This window comes from Accipiter gentilis, chromosome 1 (assembly GCF_929443795.1).
Source record: "Accipiter gentilis chromosome 1, bAccGen1.1, whole genome shotgun sequence".
Lineage (NCBI taxonomy): Eukaryota > Metazoa > Chordata > Aves > Accipitriformes > Accipitridae > Astur > Astur gentilis.
Window position 1 is genome coordinate 18,607,359 of NC_064880.1, and position 18,724 is coordinate 18,626,082.

General features: G+C 42.0%; 1 protein-coding gene across 2 annotated transcripts in view; it reads left to right on the forward strand.

Moving 5' to 3' along the window:
- Positions 1-4,706: 4,706 nt before the first annotated feature.
- Positions 4,707-18,724, forward strand: part of ITGAV (integrin subunit alpha V) — a 55,683-nt gene continuing 41,665 nt past the window's right edge. For both annotated transcript variants that reach the window (XM_049810507.1, XM_049810499.1), the window contains exons 1-2: positions 4,707-5,042; positions 9,611-9,738. In XM_049810507.1, coding sequence (XP_049666464.1) covers positions 4,885-5,042; positions 9,611-9,738 — 286 coding nt within the window. In that variant the 5' untranslated portion in view covers positions 4,707-4,884. The remainder of the gene's footprint in view (positions 5,043-9,610; positions 9,739-18,724) is intronic.

The following is an 18,724-nucleotide window of genomic DNA, read 5'->3' on the forward strand; positions in this document are numbered from 1 at the left end:
AACAAATCGGTGCTAATCCTTTTTTTGCTCCATATATTAATACTACTGATACTGTAAAGCACTGCATCTGCTAAGAGGCTGAAGCTTATCGCTTATACGCAGGACACCTCGCTAAGCCTTTGAACTAGGACCGTGGTGGCTTGCACATTCGCAATTTCTACCAGATTACAGGACTTTGTCCATTTCTTGTTGATGAATGTCATGTCATGGGAGAAGACGTAATTGCAAAGAAAAAATATTCTGGAATACTCCATCCATGTTATAGGCTGGAGACTCAGGAATAGCAAAAAAAAAAAAAAAAAAAGTGAGTCCCTGTCTACCAAAAGTGCTTTGCATCTTGCAAAGTTTTATTCAGCTGTGTTAATAACTAGTTGTATGAGTAAAAACTAACAAGACTAACAACTTGTAAGATGCAATTTAGTTTTATCTACTGAATAATGGAAAGTGGTTCTTTGTTCTCTGAAGAAATTAAAAATAATTGTATTCAATTATAAATACAGACAGAAATTTCGATATCCTGTTAAAAGGAATCCCGGTCCTACTGCCCACTTCTTGGAGGTAAATTTTCACCACTGAATATCTCAGTCAGTCAGTAGCCTGTACATTGAAAACTAGAGGTAACAGGAGAGTAAATACAGAAACATGTAATTCATTTGTTTACATTTTTTAATATGATCTCAGTAGCTGTTGTTTATCTATTTGTTAGTCATGCTGAGAACTAAACAAGCTCGTACAGCAAAAATCACATCTCCACTGGAAGGGTATTATCCCGCTTTACATTAGGAGCAAAGTCTGGTTTAGGTTTTCATTCCTCTGTCCATGATTCGGTCATAGTAGCTCAATGCAAGCAATGGAATGGGTCACTCAGCCCCTTCTGCAACAGAAAATCCTTTCCTTCATTTACAGTAAGCTTGGCTTTGATTAGAAGTAGAATCCCAAGCTGTACATTTTAGGTTTTTTCCCATGTTGAGGCTGGGGGGTAGAATACCATATAGGGAGATGTGGCTATGCTCTCAGGCTGTCTAGACCGATTGACTGTGATTGTGCTCTGAATTAAGCCCAGACAGCAGTGACGCTACTGCTTCCGCTCGCAACTGGTGACTCAACTCGGTGGGAGCGGGGCAGGGTGCTCGGTGCTGAGTCAGGAAAATAACAGGCGGCTTCACCTTTCTCAGCCCAAATGATGGGAGAAAGCAGGTATGCCCAAAACAGCTGTTGAAGAAGCAATTACCTTCTTGAAGAAAGGAAACGGTTGGCAAAAAAGATTTCCTTAGCGATGAGTAACCTCTGACTCTGTGTGAAGTCTGGCTTATTCCTTTGGCCTGTCCTTCAACGATTCGCTGACAACAAGGAGTAGTGCTGCACAACCGGTCCTTAGGAAGCCAAAATTTATCATTTGGTGAAAGAATTCTAATACCTTAAAAATACCTTATCCTTCACTGTTTGTCTAATGTTGTAAAGTTACACAATCAAGTAGAGAAAATAAATCCTCCTTTTCCCTAAGCTACTGAGTTACTGATCAAAGTACACATAAACCATTGTTTTCTTTTAGTTTATTGCCCTATTTGCTAGAATTCAGGAACTTATCTGCAGTTTTGCTTTGATCAGGTCTGTAGTACAACAGCTGTGAGAGAAGTCAGTAAATAACAATAACAGTTAATCTTTACTAACGTTTTGGGGTTTTTTGTTTTTCTTGCCTATGAAGAGGCAGCGAAGTTAGGAAAATTAGCAACAAGGATCAAGTCTAGGTATAGGAACTCTGCTCTTTTTCTTGACAGAATAAGAATTTTTGAGTTGGCTTCCTTCAGGAATTATTATTATCACTTGGTAACAAGAACAAGTGACTGGAACACAGGATTACCTTGTTCTCTTTTCTGGCTCTGCCATGGATTTACTTGAACAAACCACTTATCTTCTATGTGCTGCTGTTCGTCAAGCTGTGATATACTTTACTGCAGACAGGGGAGTTGGGAGAATGACTCAATGGAAATGTTTGGCGGGGTTCTTCCCTGGGAGACCATGAGACTGCTGAAAAACCTATGTTTAAATTATATGTTTTTAAAAGTGTAAGTATGAAAAATATGTATTGTTTACTGCTTAGAGTGGAGCAACGGTGCTGCAGGGTTGCGCAAGTATTAAGGCAAGTATTTCTAGATGGGAGGAAACAGTTCAGTCATAAAGCATTTTTAAAACCTAAAACTCTTAACTCACAATGCCTTTTCAACGAAAACAATTTATTGCAAAATCCTCTCTCGCTTTCTAGCCTCCTTTTCTTTTTTTCCCCTCATATTGGTAATTTTTCTAAATGAGCTTGCAAAAAAATTTTAACAGTAGGTAAGTAGCAGTAGGCTTGTCCAGAATCCATGGTGTACGATACAGCTTACATATTTTACATCCAGCTTTTAAAAGGTTGCCATTGCTCAGCCTCTTTCTCTTAGTCTACTGTATTTTCCATTGGTTTCAAGACTACTTAATTTAGCTTGCATGTTAATGTAAAATCTGACTGGATTAAGATAGAACAACATTGCAGTTTTTAATTTAAAGCAACTTTCTTTATTCATTTTGTAAGAAATTGAAATGATCACCCAATATCAAAGTTCAGTTCTTCCCCTTGGAATCCTTTCTACATTACACTTTTTTTTTTTTTTTTTGTAAGCCTAAATACCATGGTATTGGTGAATGTAGGCTGATTGGACATTGCTTAAAAAAACCAAAACAAAACCAAAAACCAAACAGTGACTGTAAATTTGCACTCCAAGAGAAAACAGGAAACTGATACTGAGATACGATTCATTAGTTGGTGATGAAGAAAGCACTTTTTTTTTTTTTTTTTTTTTTGTGTGAAAGGCCCTTGGGTTATTTGAAGGAATAATTCATGAAAAGGAAGACACAGTGTTTGATGCACCTAGTTCAAAGTTTTAACATACTACTTTGTGCACACTGAATTAGGCCAACTGCATCAAAACTTCAGGAATACTTAATGATTATTAAATCATGTCTCTCTTCAGTAGGTTAACTAGAAGTTTGTTTGCAAACATTATGCTTCTGCCTGTATTAAGCTGCCTGCCAGTATTCCTGATCATTTTAATTACGTTCTGCCATGATGATTGCTCTCTGTTGAAAACATTCTCAATAAGCGGCTTCTAATTTTGCTCACTCTGAATCTTGTTGGCTCTACCTAAGGCACCTGATGTTTTTTAGAACTGAGCCTGGAAAAGTCCACTTACTGTCAATTTAACAGATTTCAAACTAAAATGATCTCCTGTAGAATCTAAGTCCAAAATTTCACCAGTTCAAAAGTTTGGAGGGGGGAGTTAGAGCAGTATTTTAGAAAGGCACTCTAACTGATGTAATTTCTGTTCTTGAAATTAAACAAGCCCTTTAAGGCAAGATTTTTCAATTTTTTGTTGCAGCCATCGTGTTAGAATTCATCACTTCCGTTCAAGAGGCCTCAGCATAATGTCTCTACAGCCGGGTGTGTTTTCTGAGGCTTTTTCTTGTATAGCTTTGTGGGTTTTCATATGCTTATTTTATAAATGATTTTCTCTCAGGATTCTCTTACCTCTGAATCTGTCTCTTGGTAAGTATGTATGGGATATTTTTAACTCGTACTTAGGGTTTGAAACTTCATTATTTGTTCCTTGACTTTCTGTCATGCTCACATGAGAAAACCAAAGCCAGAAGTTTAGACTTTTGGTGGCAACAGCATGAAACTGATTACGTGCAAACCAGTGTTGGGTTTTATGGGTTAATATTCTGAATTAATATGAAGTAATTCCACCTTACAGGTGCTACAGCATGTTCATTTTTTTCTGAAATGCTGCTATACCGAGCAGATGTTAAACTCCGCTGTAGGCTGATGCGGGCAAGGCTACAACCGCCTGAGCTACCGCGATGACAGTGCTAAAATCTCATGAGTGACAGAAGACCCAAGGGCCGCGAAGCGTGACCGAAGACGTCCAAGCCGAACGCCGGGCACTCCTTCCCCAGCTGGGTAGTGCCGTGGTAAAACGGGAGGCGAGGTCCGTCAGGGAGGTTTTGCAGACCCAGCTCTTCGCAGCCCCGCACCTGCTGCTCGGCGTGCCTCGCGCTGGTGGAGGTGCAGCAGGGCTCCGCCGGGACCCCGGCATTTCGAATTACTTCATTTAGTATCGTATCACTTGGAAAATCGTTGGGTTTGTCCCCTGTGGATGGGCCCACGCAGGCAGTTACTTCCCTCCCTGCTCGTATTAGCAGCTTTCCTGAAACAGCTCGTCCCCAAGACTTGGTGGGAAAGGCTTTACAGGGCACGTCTCACCCACACAGACTCCGTAAGACCAAGTATGGATGTGCCCCCCACCCCCTCTTCTTATTTCTAGCGCTTCTCAACGGCGCTTGCACCTCTCGCAGCCTTCGCAACGGCTTCGAGACCCGGCTGCCCTCACCCACGGCAGACGGCAGGGCAAGTCCTCCCCCCACCCCGCAGCTGAAACTTAATCGCCCTGAAGCTCCAGCCCCTCCGCCGCGGGCAGGGCCTCTCCCCGACCGCGCAGCTGCGCTCCCCCAGCGGGGCCGGGGCCGGGTCGGCCGGCTCCCGGCGGAAGGGAGCGGCGCGGCGGCGGCGGCGGCGGCGGCAGCAGCGGCCCGGTGCGGAGCAGGGCCCGCCTCCGGCACCACATGATGCCGCTTCTCCTTCCTGCCGCCCCTGTCCCGAGGAGAAAAGGGAACTGGGCGCAGGGCGGGAGGAAGTGATTCCGCTCCCCGCCCCGCCGCCGGCCGCGGGAAACGCGCGGCCCCTCCGCCCCCCCCCCGCCCTTCGCCGCCGCCGGGCAGCGCGGGGCCGGCCGCCTCCCAGCAGAGCCGCGCGGCTGTGGGCGCCCCGCGGAGGCAGCGCGGCGCCGGGCGATGGCGCGGCTGTGGCCGTGGCTGCTGGTGCTGCTGGGCGGCGAGCTGGCGCCGGGCAGCGCCTTCAACCTGGACGTGGAGCAGCCGGCCGTCTACTCGGGCCCGGAGGGCAGCTACTTCGGCTTCGCCGTGGACTTCTTCGCTCCCGACCCATCCTCGTAAGTGCCCCGCGGGGCCGCTCCCGTCCCCGGGCGGCCGGCGTCTGCCGGGGCTGCCGCTCCCCGGGGCGGGGGGGCCCGTGCTGGCGGCCCCTTGCCCGGCTCTGCTCCGCTTGTGGTGCGTGGGCGGCGCCGTCCCGGCGAGGTGCGAGAGCCCGGCCGGCCGGGAGGAGGGTGAGGGCGAGGGTGAGGAGGGCGGTGCGGGGACCGGGAGAAGCTCCCCCGGCGTCAGCAGCCGAGCCGCTACCGCTGGCTCGCAGCGCGGGCCGGGGGGAGGGCCGACGGCAGGGCGGCTCTCGGAAGGGCAGCGGTTAATCGGCGGGAGCCCAGTGCTCCGGCCCGCGAGCGCTGTGGCGGAGCCGCGCCTGCCCCCGGCCGGGCTGGCGGCCGCGGTGCCCGGCCCGCAGCTGGACCCGCACCGAGGGCGGGTCTCTGCAGCGGGGACCCCCGCTCCGCGGCGTGCGCGGGCACGGGTGCCGCGGCGGTGGGGCCCCTCTCTCCGGGGAGGGCTCCGGCCGCTGGGACCCTTTCAGCGGGAAGCGAAAGACTTGGTTCCGTGCGGCGGGTAAGGGGTCTCTTAACGCGGCATAGGCTTTGCACCGCTGGGTGCTCTGAATAGCCTTGTCGGTCCGCGGTTTATGCAACTAATGGTGGGAATAAATACGGCGCAGCAAGGCGAAGCTGTGGTGGTTTCCCTCGTTACGTCTCGCCTCGGAGGTTTTTGTCCCGTAAGTTCTGTCTGCTGTGCTCTTTTTTTGGCGGCTCTGTGCAGAAGTGCCGCGTTTGACTTGCGCTCTGTCTGTGCGGGTCACAAAGCTGCTGGGGAGTCTGGGGAAGAAGAAGTTCCGTGTAAATGCCCTCCACGACTGCTTCCTGAACGTGTTCTCCTTTTGTGTTAAATGAAAATCAAGCAATGTGCAGGCAGTAGCTGCGGCGTTTCAGACTTTCGGATAGTCGTGTCACTAACTTCGAAGTCGTGGTGTTGCCGTAATGAATTAGTCCGTGTTTCTCGAGTGCGGGCTACGTTAAGACCTCGTTTTTGCCACTTTTTTTGCCTGCCTTTCCCACCTGAAGAAAGGGCTGTAAAGTTGGAAGAGCTGCTGGCCTTTGTCACGCTGAGGGGATTTTCTCTTTCTCGTAGAACTTTATAAACAAATTCTATAGCTATCGAGCAAGTCTTTTTGCAGTACATAAGCTAGCATTATTTGCATTTCTTTATTGCCTACAAATATTAGAAGTCATCCTGTCTTAACTTGTGCGTGTTGCAACGTCTTTCTGTACTATCTTAATCTTGTAAGTCTCGGCACTAAAAGAAAAAAGATTCTATTTGTGTTCCTCCCTTTATGTTTAAGTCGGCATGTGTGGATGCCGACTTAAATTATCAGGAGACTGGTAAATACATGTAGTAAATTTTCTTCCTTGCTTTCTGATAAGGAAAAACGTGACCCAGCTCTCATTGAAATCACTATTTGGAACTTTTCCATTATTTTTATAATAACTCTTGACCAAAAAGCACGTGGCTGTAAAAGAAGACAGTGTTGGCTTTTTTTTTTTTTTTTTTTTTTAACTTTCAACATTAGTGGTTTTCAGACAGCATGAAAGATTCCTTCCTGTTTTTAAGGGAATGTTCTCAATTGTTTGGTGTGACTAGAAGTTAGTCTGTATCTGCGAAGCCAAACCCTAGTACTGCACTTAATCTTAAATTGAAGCTCGTAGTTGAAACGAAGTACCTATGCAACTTTCACAGGAAGAGGCACTAGTAGTGTTAAATTTTTGAGTTTATGCCTATGGAGGCCTGATACTTTGTCTCCTGAAATAGCCAGAGATACTTGTATACAGTTTCCTTCAGACATAGGCCCATGTCTTTCCCATCCTTCAAGAAGGATCAACGCACACACCCCACAGACTGTAATGCCTGCCTCGAGCTGTTGGAGGGGAAGGAAAGGTGGTGGTGAACAGCAGCGAGCGCAGCGATATCTGCAGTTAAATCTTAAGTAAAAAACTGAGTGAACTGTTTTGCAGCATGATTAGCAAAAGGCATTTAGTAAAATGAGCCTTGTTACATGGTTTCTATTGAGTGTCACGTGTGTCACTTGGTTCCTACACCTTTGTTGTTGCTTCGTTGAATTTTTATTTATCACCTGCTCTTTACATGAGTAGTAGAGATTAAGTAAATTTAGTTGAGCTAAAGCTATTTGGATTGACTAGCCTGACAACAAAGGAGTGTTATTTATTCCTGAATGCTCAAGCTGCTGTTTCATAGTCTATTTTCACCTGCTGGATACCAAAATAAAGCATATTTAGAAGTCCAGTATGAAAGACCTATTCCAGGAGTCAAAGTGGTAGTCTTGTATCAGGGTGCTATGTGGCGCCTGACAGGGCATAACTATAAGAAGTGACTGAACATAACTTCATAAAAACTGAAAAAGGTTTCTCATGCATGCCATGGTTTTAAAAGACTTGCATTTGATAGTCAGTCTTCCTGGATACAAGTACATGGAAATACCAGTTTCTCTTTATCAGCCCATGGCAAAGCACTGACAAGTGATTATTCCTGTAAGTACAGCTACCGAAGTTGAACTTCTGAGGATGTCAATACACCCCCAGACTTGTCCACAGCATCGTGTTGGGGCAGATGGTTGCATCATGTAGGAGATAGGCAGTATCAAAGCATAGATGGTGTATTCCCATGGAAATAACAATTTTCCCTGTACTCCCCCTTTCTCAAAGTATGTGGACTAGAGACTTTTTTGTATTTAGGTAATTTGTATATTATTATCAGACCTATGATAAAATCTGCTCATTTGGTCTATGATGATAAAAATGCATTCTTTTGCTTTGGGAGAAGAGGTGACCAAACCTTTGTGGAGTTCCGTAATGATTCCTTTATTGGTAATCTTGTTAATAAATTTCATCACAAAGATTATCTTAAGAAAGATTTTAAATACATGAAAGAATGGGAATGTTTTATTTTTTTTTTTTAAACAAGTATTTAATTGGGGGGGGGGGCTTCTCAAAAGCTAGTGATGCAAGAGTGAAGTGGGAGGCAAGCTACCACTTGTTTAATAGATTGTAATTATAGTAATTAATGTGTTTCTTTACTTGACATTATGATGGTGTTTATTTTTAAGCATTTCTGTTACGCCCAGAGAGGACACTTTAAGTTGATTAAAGCATTCCGAATTCTTGTTCTCGGAATCTAGAGAGTCTAGGAATGGCAACTAAGGAAAACAAATAGATTGCCAACTAGCCTGGATTTTCTATCAGGGTCCACACCAGGAAATTTTTGAAGTTCTGGAAAGTCACATGAGTTGAACACTAGTAGCTTATGTTGGTCTTCATATGAACTGAGCATTGATGAGGTGTTACGTGTTTATACCTGGTATTTACATGTTAAGAAATACAAACTTAGCTCTGTACTAAAGTGAAGTCTGGAAGATGGCTGTGAAAACCAGAGCAAGTTTGGTAAGTCTGGATCTGTCTACCTGTAGACATTCTCTCCAACCAGTCTTGCAGCTTCTTCAGCTAACCCGATTTCAAAAACTAAATAACCATAACGCCTGATACGGGATGATAAGACTTGCTCTTGCAAGCTATATTCTCTCTTCGACAGTCTAAATGGAAACAACAGGGCAGATTCTGATGAAAGGAAGCATTTAGTCTTCTATATGTCTTTGTCTATACTTCAAATGGACTTACTCAGGAAAGCACTGATGAGTCAAGTGTGTCTCAGAGGTGTCAGAGTTCCTGGAAAATGTTAATAACCTTGTTGGAAGTTGATAAGAACCTTGTTTGGTCTGGCTTTTTATTCAGTCTGTTTCTTACTTCGCAACTTCTGAATTTTACCAGCCGCACAGGCGTAATCTTGTAGCAGTTTGTACGTAGAGTGCACTTAACGTGTTCATATGAGCAGAGATTTGTGAAAGCACAACAGATACTAATAAGAAAACGATTACTGTGTAATGAATTTCAGTAAAGTTTCATTAATGTACAGACCTATGGTTGACACTCACTTGGGTACTTGGACATTCTTTTTAAAAGAACGTTTGCTAACACTAGGCTGACTCACCGCTTGGTGCCTTCTGAGCTCAGAAACACTACTGTTTTGTTTATGTATTGTTTCCATTTTTGACTGACTTCCTTGAATTACTCTGATGTACAAAATTAACCAGAAATTATGACAGTCGATGACTTTCCTAAATTACAGAAGTACACGATTTCCTGTTCTGCTGTATACATACATATTTTTGAAAGAAAAAAAAAAAAAAGACTATAAAAGATATTTATATCATTTTAAATATCTTTTTTAAGTAGGACAGAATTATTTTATCTTCTTTTGTCTCTTCTTTTTGGTAAATGTGGTTTTTTGCCTGGTTTTGCTTGCAGAAAAGAGGGATTCAGGACTAAAACCTAATATGAAGGTCTCTGAAACTCAAAGTAGTTCTAGTCAGACTTAGATTTGAATGGGCAAGGGTTTTGCTTTTTTTTAACCCTTTGGACGTCACAAAGTAACAACATCTGTGCCTTAGGTGGCGAAACCTTTGTTGTATTTCTTCTTTTTACTGCAGGATATTTCTTCTGGTGGGAGCTCCAAAGGCAAACACTACCCAGCACAACATCGTAGAAGGAGGCCAGGTGCTCAAATGTAACTGGAATTCAAACAGAAACTGCCAGCCGATTGTATTTGACTCCACAGGTAACATGTACTTCATGGTAAGGGGCGATGGGGTGTCCCTGCTCTAATCCTAGTGTGAGGAAGCAGAAGGGATTCAGATTCACTTGGGGTTTCTCAATGGTCGGTGTGAATGCAGCTGGTTTTGGACTGGCAACCAGTCAAGGCTTGGTTTGCTGTGATGTGTGGGTTTTCTTCCCCCTCTCTTTTAGAATTCTGTTGTCCTTGGTATGTGCTGAAAGCCTGAGTGAGCATACATTATTCTTTTGTTTTAACCCGTTTCTATTTTTCTTCTGTACTTCCCAGCAATCCAGAAACATTTAGCAACCTAAATCCCAACAAACCTCAAAGGGTTTATTGCCTGTTAAGAATATGGCATGTGAGGAAAGATACTTTTTAATACCAGCAAAGGTGGTGTAGGCAGAAATACTCAGAAGTTTAATCTAAAACTGGGAGTATAAACTTCAAACTGCAGAATAAATTTCTTTTTTTATTTTTCCTCTCAGATGTAGCTTCGCAGAATTTGTGACATTTATGATAGCAGCACTTAGGGCGCCTCAGGTCAGAGGCATTACTTACCCATTCTGAAGTATACTAAGGTTGATCAGCGACAATGCTGACATTAAACATTTCACTCACTCTTCATGCTCTGGTACACATAGTGATTTCCACAAGCTGTGGCAGGTCATATGAGAACGCGCTGCATGTGCTTTTCTGCTTGAGCCATTCAGCATTGAATCCTGTTTTCCACAGCATGTTTCAGACCAGTGGAAAAACCTTTCCGTGGCATGGGAGTGGATTAGCAAGACCCATGTGGTAGGGCAGAGGAAACACCTGTGCTTTTAAGGTCTGTTTGGTTATAATTCATTCTTGCCTCTGCTGGTATTTTGACTCAGCAGTCTAAAGGCTGTTAGGTTTATGCAGCCTTCATAAATCATGTACGATACAGCGGAGAAGCTCTTCCAATTCCGTTGTCAAGGTATACCACAAAATGTTGTTGATGTTCACATTTCTGAAATCTCCACATGTTTTTCTAAAAACTACTATGTTACCAGTTCTCTTGTGAAATAAAGAATGACGTACATAATGGTACATGCAAACCCCAAGTCATTATCAGTCTCTTTACTTCACTCTACAGGAACGTTTCTGCCTGATTATTTAAGGTCTTTAGTAAGCTGCAAAGTGTGGCATGTCTGCATCAGTGTAAGACAGCAAAAATTGTGGTGTGGTGTTTTTTTGGTTTTGTTTGGGTTTTTTTTGTTTTGTTTTTACTTCGGGCTTATTGTTTACTAGAATACAGATGTGGTTTTTGTTTGTTTGGGTTTTTTTAAAAGAAAGAATCTAGATGTCCGTAATTAATAATCACCAGTAATATAATAGCCAAAAAACTTCCGGTAGGGAAAGATGAGCCACCTGGGTAGGTTCTAGGTGCATCTTCCAATGGGAATTGCAGTGCATTTATCTGTTTATACTGTGAACATTTGCAATAGGCTTTTCTGTATGCCCGGCAGCATAAATAGATACAGAGGCTGTGCTGCTTTTCTGTGTGTCTGTGCTTAAGGTATATGCTACTGGGCAAACAAATAGTGTTTTGCTTATAATTGGCCTTTAAGTAATGGGCATGTTAATCACTTGAAATTTAACAGTAGAAATAGCAGGATTTTTTTCAGGCACATTTTAACTCATCCTAGTTTTGTGGCAATGAATTGGGAAATAATGCATTTGTCCATTATTCCCTGGGTGAAAGGGGCATTGTACTTCAGCATAATAAAATAATAAATGCACTGAGACAAAATAAAATGTCTTTTTCTTTGTGCATAATACAATGGTTGATTCCCTATGTTATGATGACAATGTCTTACTGCCAACACAGCGTAACCCCGCACTCTTGCCTGCCCCTACCTCATAAGGTAGCAGGAGTTAGGGAAGACTTGTGATTCCCTTTGCAGGAAATAGGAAGCAGAAGATTTGACCACTGACTTGTGGTGCTAATGCGAAGGTGCTTTTTGTAGATGACTCAACCTCTGCAAGAATTCAGGTTCATCCATCGCTACTGCAACGTTTGCATAAATATGATTTGTAACTCCAGAGGTATTGCTTAGCCCTGCAATTCAAGGCAGACTTTTATTCCTGCCCCCAAGATTGTTTAGCTGGGTTTTTTTAATGGAAAAAGCAGCACAGGTTCTGTGTAATTAATTAGATGGGTTTCTTCAGAGTTCTTTTCTAATTGTTTACAGCTAGTGAGAAATCTGACCTGTGAAAATAATGAGAACATTTCTACTTGCGGCTTTTTTCTGTTTACCTGTTGGTGCCAAACTGCCTACGTGGGGTTGTAAAAAAGTCATGCTCCTGTTCTTCCTCCTGCTTTCTTGTGCCAGATAGCGTAGCTAGCAGATCCTGGACCAGGCCAAGCCACTGTGTCTTGCACACAGCGTCTGAGAGCAAGGAAGAGGCCATGTTTCTGCACTGTGAATGTAGCGAGGGAATGGAGGAAAGAGTGAGTCTTGTTCTGACGGTGTGAGGTTGTGCTTGTCCGCTTGTCTTGTGGTTGTATCACAAATGAATCTGAGAGTAGCATTTTACAGAGATCCACCAAGCAAGGTTTTTTTCTCTCTCAGTTATTATTTTTTCTTCTTAAACATTCCTTGTTTTTTAGTTAAGTTTTCCTCAAGTTTTATGGGTCCTTTTTTTTCTTCCCTACCCATACAAAGGCCACACTGAGCTCAGCTGCACAGCAGTGACTGCACAGAGTTGGGTTTCATTTTCTAACACTTGCTTTTGGCTTTAATATCCTATTAGCACAGAAGTGTGGTCATTTCCATGAGACAAATGGCACAGCTATTACGTAGCCCAAGAGAGAAGGTACTAGCTGCTTTATGTTAATCTTTGCAGGAGGAGTCATTTAAGCCCTTACCTTATACCAGTATTGCTTGTTACTTGCATTTACCTTCATCCCAGCTACTCTGGAGGAAAGCGATAAGTTGTTAAGCTGATAGTTCCTGGTAGTACCAAATGTACTACTTCTGTTTATTCCTTCCTGTGTGTGTGACAACTTGGCTCTTTCAGGAGGGGAGCTGGGCAATAGCAGTCCACTCACGGAACTCGCATAAGCTCTCATGCTGAAAATATATGTATTTCCCTCCCTTTCATGCCCTCCCCACCATCCTGTACCATAAAAAAACCCCCTTATTAAAGTGCATATTATAATTTTTAAACTGCTGGCTGAAAAGAAATGTTCTTTCACTGTTCTTACACAGCGTATTTTCTCATTTAAAACAGCAATATATTTGCAAAGGGGAAGAGGGATCTCCCCTTGTCCTAGATCTCCCAGCACAATGGTTACACTTGTAAAAATCCAGTAGAGAGTATTCTGTATATATGTCTGTGTGCGTGTGTTTCTGTGCGTATTATAATAATTGCTTTTGACGTTCTGGTATACATGGTGGCTTTGGAAGGGAAAATGTTTATATCGCACATTAACACTTCCCAAATGTAAAGATGCTTCGCTGTGGGGCTTCTGAGCATTTTAGCATTGACATCAGTTGGCTTTGATTTAACATAGTTATGACTATGTGAAAATTGCATAACAAACATGTGTGGTAGAAAATGCCCTCAAATTCAGGGGTGTGTATAGCTGTGCTGCATGTGCTTGTGTGTACATGGCCAGAAAGTTAGGGTTGTTTTGTTGTTTTTTTTTTTTTTAAAGCCTTTCAAGTATCATCAGGCATGCATTTCTGGCTGGCTCGTGCTCTTAGAAGCACATAAAGGTTAAAGTTAAAAAGGAACCAACTACCAGAGCAAGCTTCCTCACATTCATGCTTTCATTGATCCTGTTGCAAAACTGAAATACGAAGCAGTGCTTGTATCTCTTACTTTAACAGGTTATCCTGCAAATCTAGATAGAAAAAGATCTGATTAAAAAGTGCTATGTAAGTGATGAACTTTTTTTGCCTTATTCCTGTTTACCTTGTTAATTCAGTAGCTAAATGTGCCACTGTCACAAAACTGAAGTTTCTGGTATTTGTATTCTTGTATATCTTTACTTCTTACTACAGTTGCCACAGCATTACCACAATTTCGATTGAATTGTTACGAAAAATACTTGGGATTTTTTCCCCTCAGTTAACTTTCAGTTTCAGAATGTGTAGGAGGCTGTAGTTTTTCAGGACAAGCACCAGGGGGAAATTGACGTTCTCAAGATAATGTATTCTTCAAAATTGTCATAAGCATAAACAATGTTAGTAAATCCTTTCCTTTGCAAGACATTTTACATTTCATGTTCAAATTACCAAAACCCACAAGTTATAGGTCAAGGTGGGTAAATATTTGTCTTCATTCTTATCCATTCTCCACACCAGATAATTCTGTGACTGAAAATTTGGGGTTGTTGTTTTTTTTCCTCTAATCCATAACAATAGGGGAATGTTCTGAATCTTACAAAGAAGAAAGAATCTGGGAAAGCAAATGGTGGAAAACCTGCTCTTACAGCTTGCTGAGCCCTAGTACTAGAAGTGGTTCCTCTCTTAGAATGCTTAACTGTTGGCTTCATCTGCCAGCTGCTTAGCAGCTTTTTCCAGGAAAAACATATTTCTTGTAGGTAGACTGTGAAAGGAATGCATGTAATATAGCAGTCCATTTTCTGTTTCTGATCAGTTTTGAGACAATGGTCCAAACCCATTTGTTTTAAAGACACATCTATTCTCCCTCTCCTTTTCTCCTTCCACAGCCTTCACAGACTAGCATAGCAAAGCTTGCATAGATAGTACCAAATATTACTGAAAGTATTTCCATAGTCTTGCTCAGGGAGAAGATTCTTGAAAAGTTTAAGGTTTTTCTGAGAGTTTTATTTATTTTGTATAGTTGTCCATTTTTTGTATATAAAATTAAACATGTTTTTCTGTGCAGGAGGAGGATCAAAAGCTCACTTTTGAGCCAGACAACAAAACCAGTGAGCAGAGGGGTGGTCAAACATGATTTTTAGGAAAATCAGCAAGTGATCTTTAGGTCTTTATGTATTTTATAGTTTGGCATACGTGGAATAGCAGGGTGGATACACTTAGCTAATTGTCTGACATCTGGATAAATACCTCCATTATTTGGCCATGGAATTTTAGAGAGCAGGATCATTTCATTCTGACAAACAAAAAATTGTTCAGGGATCCGTGTAACCAGTTGGAGTTAATCAGACTGTACACATGTGAGCATATGTAGCAAATTAATGTAAACCAAGTGAGTTTCCTATGTGCTTGTTTTCCAAAAGGAAACAATCTTCATAATTATTCATATTATTTTACTTTTCATCTTTGTGGTCCTAGCTCTTCGTCAGTCAAGAATAGTGGGAAACGGTTTGGTACAAATAGCATTTCTTCATGCTCCCATGGCTTTTCATAAAAAATGTAACAAAACAGTTTTGTGATGATGAAGTTTCTCTTGCAAAAATCTGCCGTCTTTTTAAAGAAAACTTTGAGAAACGTACTTGCTCCAGTACAGCATGCTTGAAAGTGCAGCTCTTTGTCAGCATCAAAAAGTGCAGTACTGAGAGTGTTTCAAGAGCTTCTGCATTTAGAATAATCTGATGAAATGCAGACAGCTCTATGAACTGTTACAAAGGAAAATATGCTCATAAAATAACTTTGAACTTCTATGCTAATGAATTGCAGATTTCTTGAGCAGATTTCATTTTTAGCACAGAAAGATCTGCTTGCTCAGACAATGTATTGTTTTGCTCTTCTGGTAAGTTGTCATTCCTTCTTTTGGTAAAAGCTTTCCCTACGGCTTTTGTTCTCTATATCAGATCTCAGAATTCAAGATTGGGGAAACTTACAGAAGCTGTTGAATACTAAAACCTAAGAGCATCTCAAATGTTTTCAGCTCTGTGTGGTGTGTTTTTATTGCTTTGGAAAAAGAAGTCAGTGTAGCCTCTGGCTGCAAAAAGTTTTGTCACTTTAACAGTGGTACCGTCCTTCCTTTTCTCCCCCTTCCCATGTGTTTTGACCATCAGAGTAATTTTAGAGAAATGGTTTGTTCTTAAATATTTTTGGATGAAATTCTTTTAAGATTGGTTATCTTGGTCTGTCCTAAGAGAGGAGAAAGAAGCTTTTGAAGAGGAAAATACTTATAAAAAAAGCTCTCCCGATTCCTCCTTATGTTTCCACATTTGGGTTTTTTTCTATCCCCAAGTGGGTGATTCTAGACAATAGGAGTCTTTGTTTGGAAGCCTAAACCACTGGTTTGGCATGGCTGTATCTATCTGTGACCTATTTAGTTTGAAGTGGGTATTTTTACTGCCTTGTGCAGCTTTGTGCTGTAGCATTGCACAGCGTAGGATCTGCTGATGTTGGGATGTTATGACTGGAGTGGGTGTCATGAGTTTATATTTGCCTTTTGGAGATTTTGATCATTGGTGCAAATAAGTCAATTGTTCATAACTCCATCCTTTCTACTTACAGAATAAGGAGATGGATAAGGAAGCGTGGGATAGGTTGGTATTTTGCGCAAATAGCGTGCTTTAACAAAGTACTGTTTTATTTTTAGCTGATGGTTTTATTGGTATTAGGGTGCAATCTGTATGGGGATTTCAATCTCAAAGGCTGTCGATTTAATCAACAATAAAGCAATAAATCGTGTGTAGACCATTCATTTGTTTGTAGTAAAATGGATTGATTTTTGTCTTGCTAAATCTATCATTACCTCAGTCCCATTTGTCCTGGTTTCAGCTGGGATAGAGTTAACTGTCTTCCTAGTAGCTGGTACAGTGCTGTGTTTTGAGTTCAGTATGCAAAGAATGTTGATAACACACTGATGTTTTCAGTGGTTGCTAAGTAGTGTATAGTCTAAAGTCAAGGATTTTCCAGCTTCTCATGACCAGCCAGGGCACAAGAAGTTGGCACAGGACACAGCCAGGGCACCTGACCCAAACTGGCCAACGGTGTCTTCCATACCATGGGACGTCCCATCTAGTTTAGGAACTGGGAAGTGGGGGGGCAGGGAATCGCCGCTCGGGTACTAGCTGGGTGTCGGTCGGCGGGTGGTGAGCAATTGCCCTGCGCATCATTTGTACATTCCAATCCTTTTATTACTGCTGTTGTCATTTTATTAGTGTTATCATTATCATTATTAGTTTCTTCTCTTCTGTTCTATTAAACCGTTCTTATCTCAACCCAGGAGTTTTACTTCTTTTTTTCCCTATTTTCTCCCCCATCCCACTGGATGCAGGGGAGTGAGTGAGCGGCTGCGTGGTGCTTAGTTGCTGGCTGGGGTTAAACCACGACACCATTGAAGTTTGGTTGTTACCCTTATCATGTGTGCTGGTGTAACTGAAGTCTGCATTGGGCTCTGCGTACTACTCGGAATACGAAGGAGGGTGGCAGAACGTGTAAGGCCTCCTCTGCATGTTGTTATAGCTGACAGTGGAAAAATGCTCATGCTTTTGTGATTAGGTAGACTCCGGCACGAATACTGTTGGCTCTCTGCGTGTGTGTAGCTGGATCTCAACTGTATGACTAGTTGGGGGAAAAAAAAAAAGTCTTTCTTATGTTAGGCAAAGGGAAAAGATGCTTTTGTTCCAGCACTGCCTGGGTGAAGAAGCAGGATTCATACCTCAGAAGAGGGAAGGGGAATAGGGGGAAGCTCTGTATTCCCGTCTCCCTGAGTCATTAACAAAACACTGTGGCTAAACCAAGGTTGATAAACTATCATCCGCCTCACAGCATGGGGAGTTTCAGGTAAAGACAAGCTTGTACTCACTTGCCTCATTAACTGAGGTTGAAATTGCTGAGATTTTGGGTGGAAGATGGCTAGCTTTATACTACATAAAGTTCTCATATTATAAAAAGAGTGCTCTTATAAAATATACAAGTTTGTCTTTTCTTTTGGCTAGCTGCATAAAGTTTTCCCTTTATCTGAAGGGGCAACATAATTTGTGTTGAATTGGCATAGTTACAAAGAGGTTTGTTTTAATGGAAATTCTATGAATTGGGTGACTTGAAATTTTACAACTTCGTAAGTATTCATAGTATGACAACACTGAACCAGGCTTCATCAGTGCACTGCCTCTTGACTCATGATTATCTCAGTTAAGTCTGGCACTCAAGATCAGGGGCAAATGTTTTAGTTCAGTTTTCTCATTACCATGCAAACAGGCGGGCTGCAAGTTACAACTGGATCCACTTACTCAACTCCAATCATTTTGTAGTAACACCATTGTTTCTGTAACTGACAACATTTACATTGGAAAAAGAAGGCCCCAACTATCCCAAGCTGATAGCCAAAAGAAAACCAGCACTGAAAGAACTTTTGATCTTTTTATTAGACTTGGAAGATGGCTTAGACTATTTTGTTTTCTGCTTTTTCTGCGATTTCTACTCGGCATCTCTCCATGTTGGTTTCTATTTATAAATTTAAATCCTATGTAACACAGTAAAGTGACAAAGCTCCATTGGTACAGCAGCAACAACGCACCTATGTAATGGATTTTTAAAGCAATTCTGTCCCTGCCTTGACAACCCCATCACCCCACCTGGAAAGTACTTAGTGAGACAAAGCACTGTTGACTCTCCATGTCAGCCCTTTTTCCCCTAATGAAAGAGTTATGTAAAATCATCATCTGATGTCTACTACAGTGCAAGGGAGCAAAGGAAAAAACACCTCATAAGCTGCCTTTACAGATACAAAATAATACTCTATGGTAAAATGACATAATCCTGGAATTAATGACCCATTGAGTCGAAGTCCCTGTAGCGGCTGCATTTTAGTCTGGCAAATATTCATTGTGTAAAAACTCTGAATACTTTCTTGAGTAAGTCTAGTCAGAATATAGTTTGTATTGCCTAGATACATTTGTTTGAATGCCTTTTTAAAAATGTACATCATTGGTTTAAAGACATTTCTAAGGTATTCTTGAGGCAGTCTACATGAATTTAGAAATGCAAGAAAACCAGCAGTGGCTGTAAGAACCATTATAGTAGTATGGCTGACTATAATACATCAAAATGTCGGTCTGGATTTATAA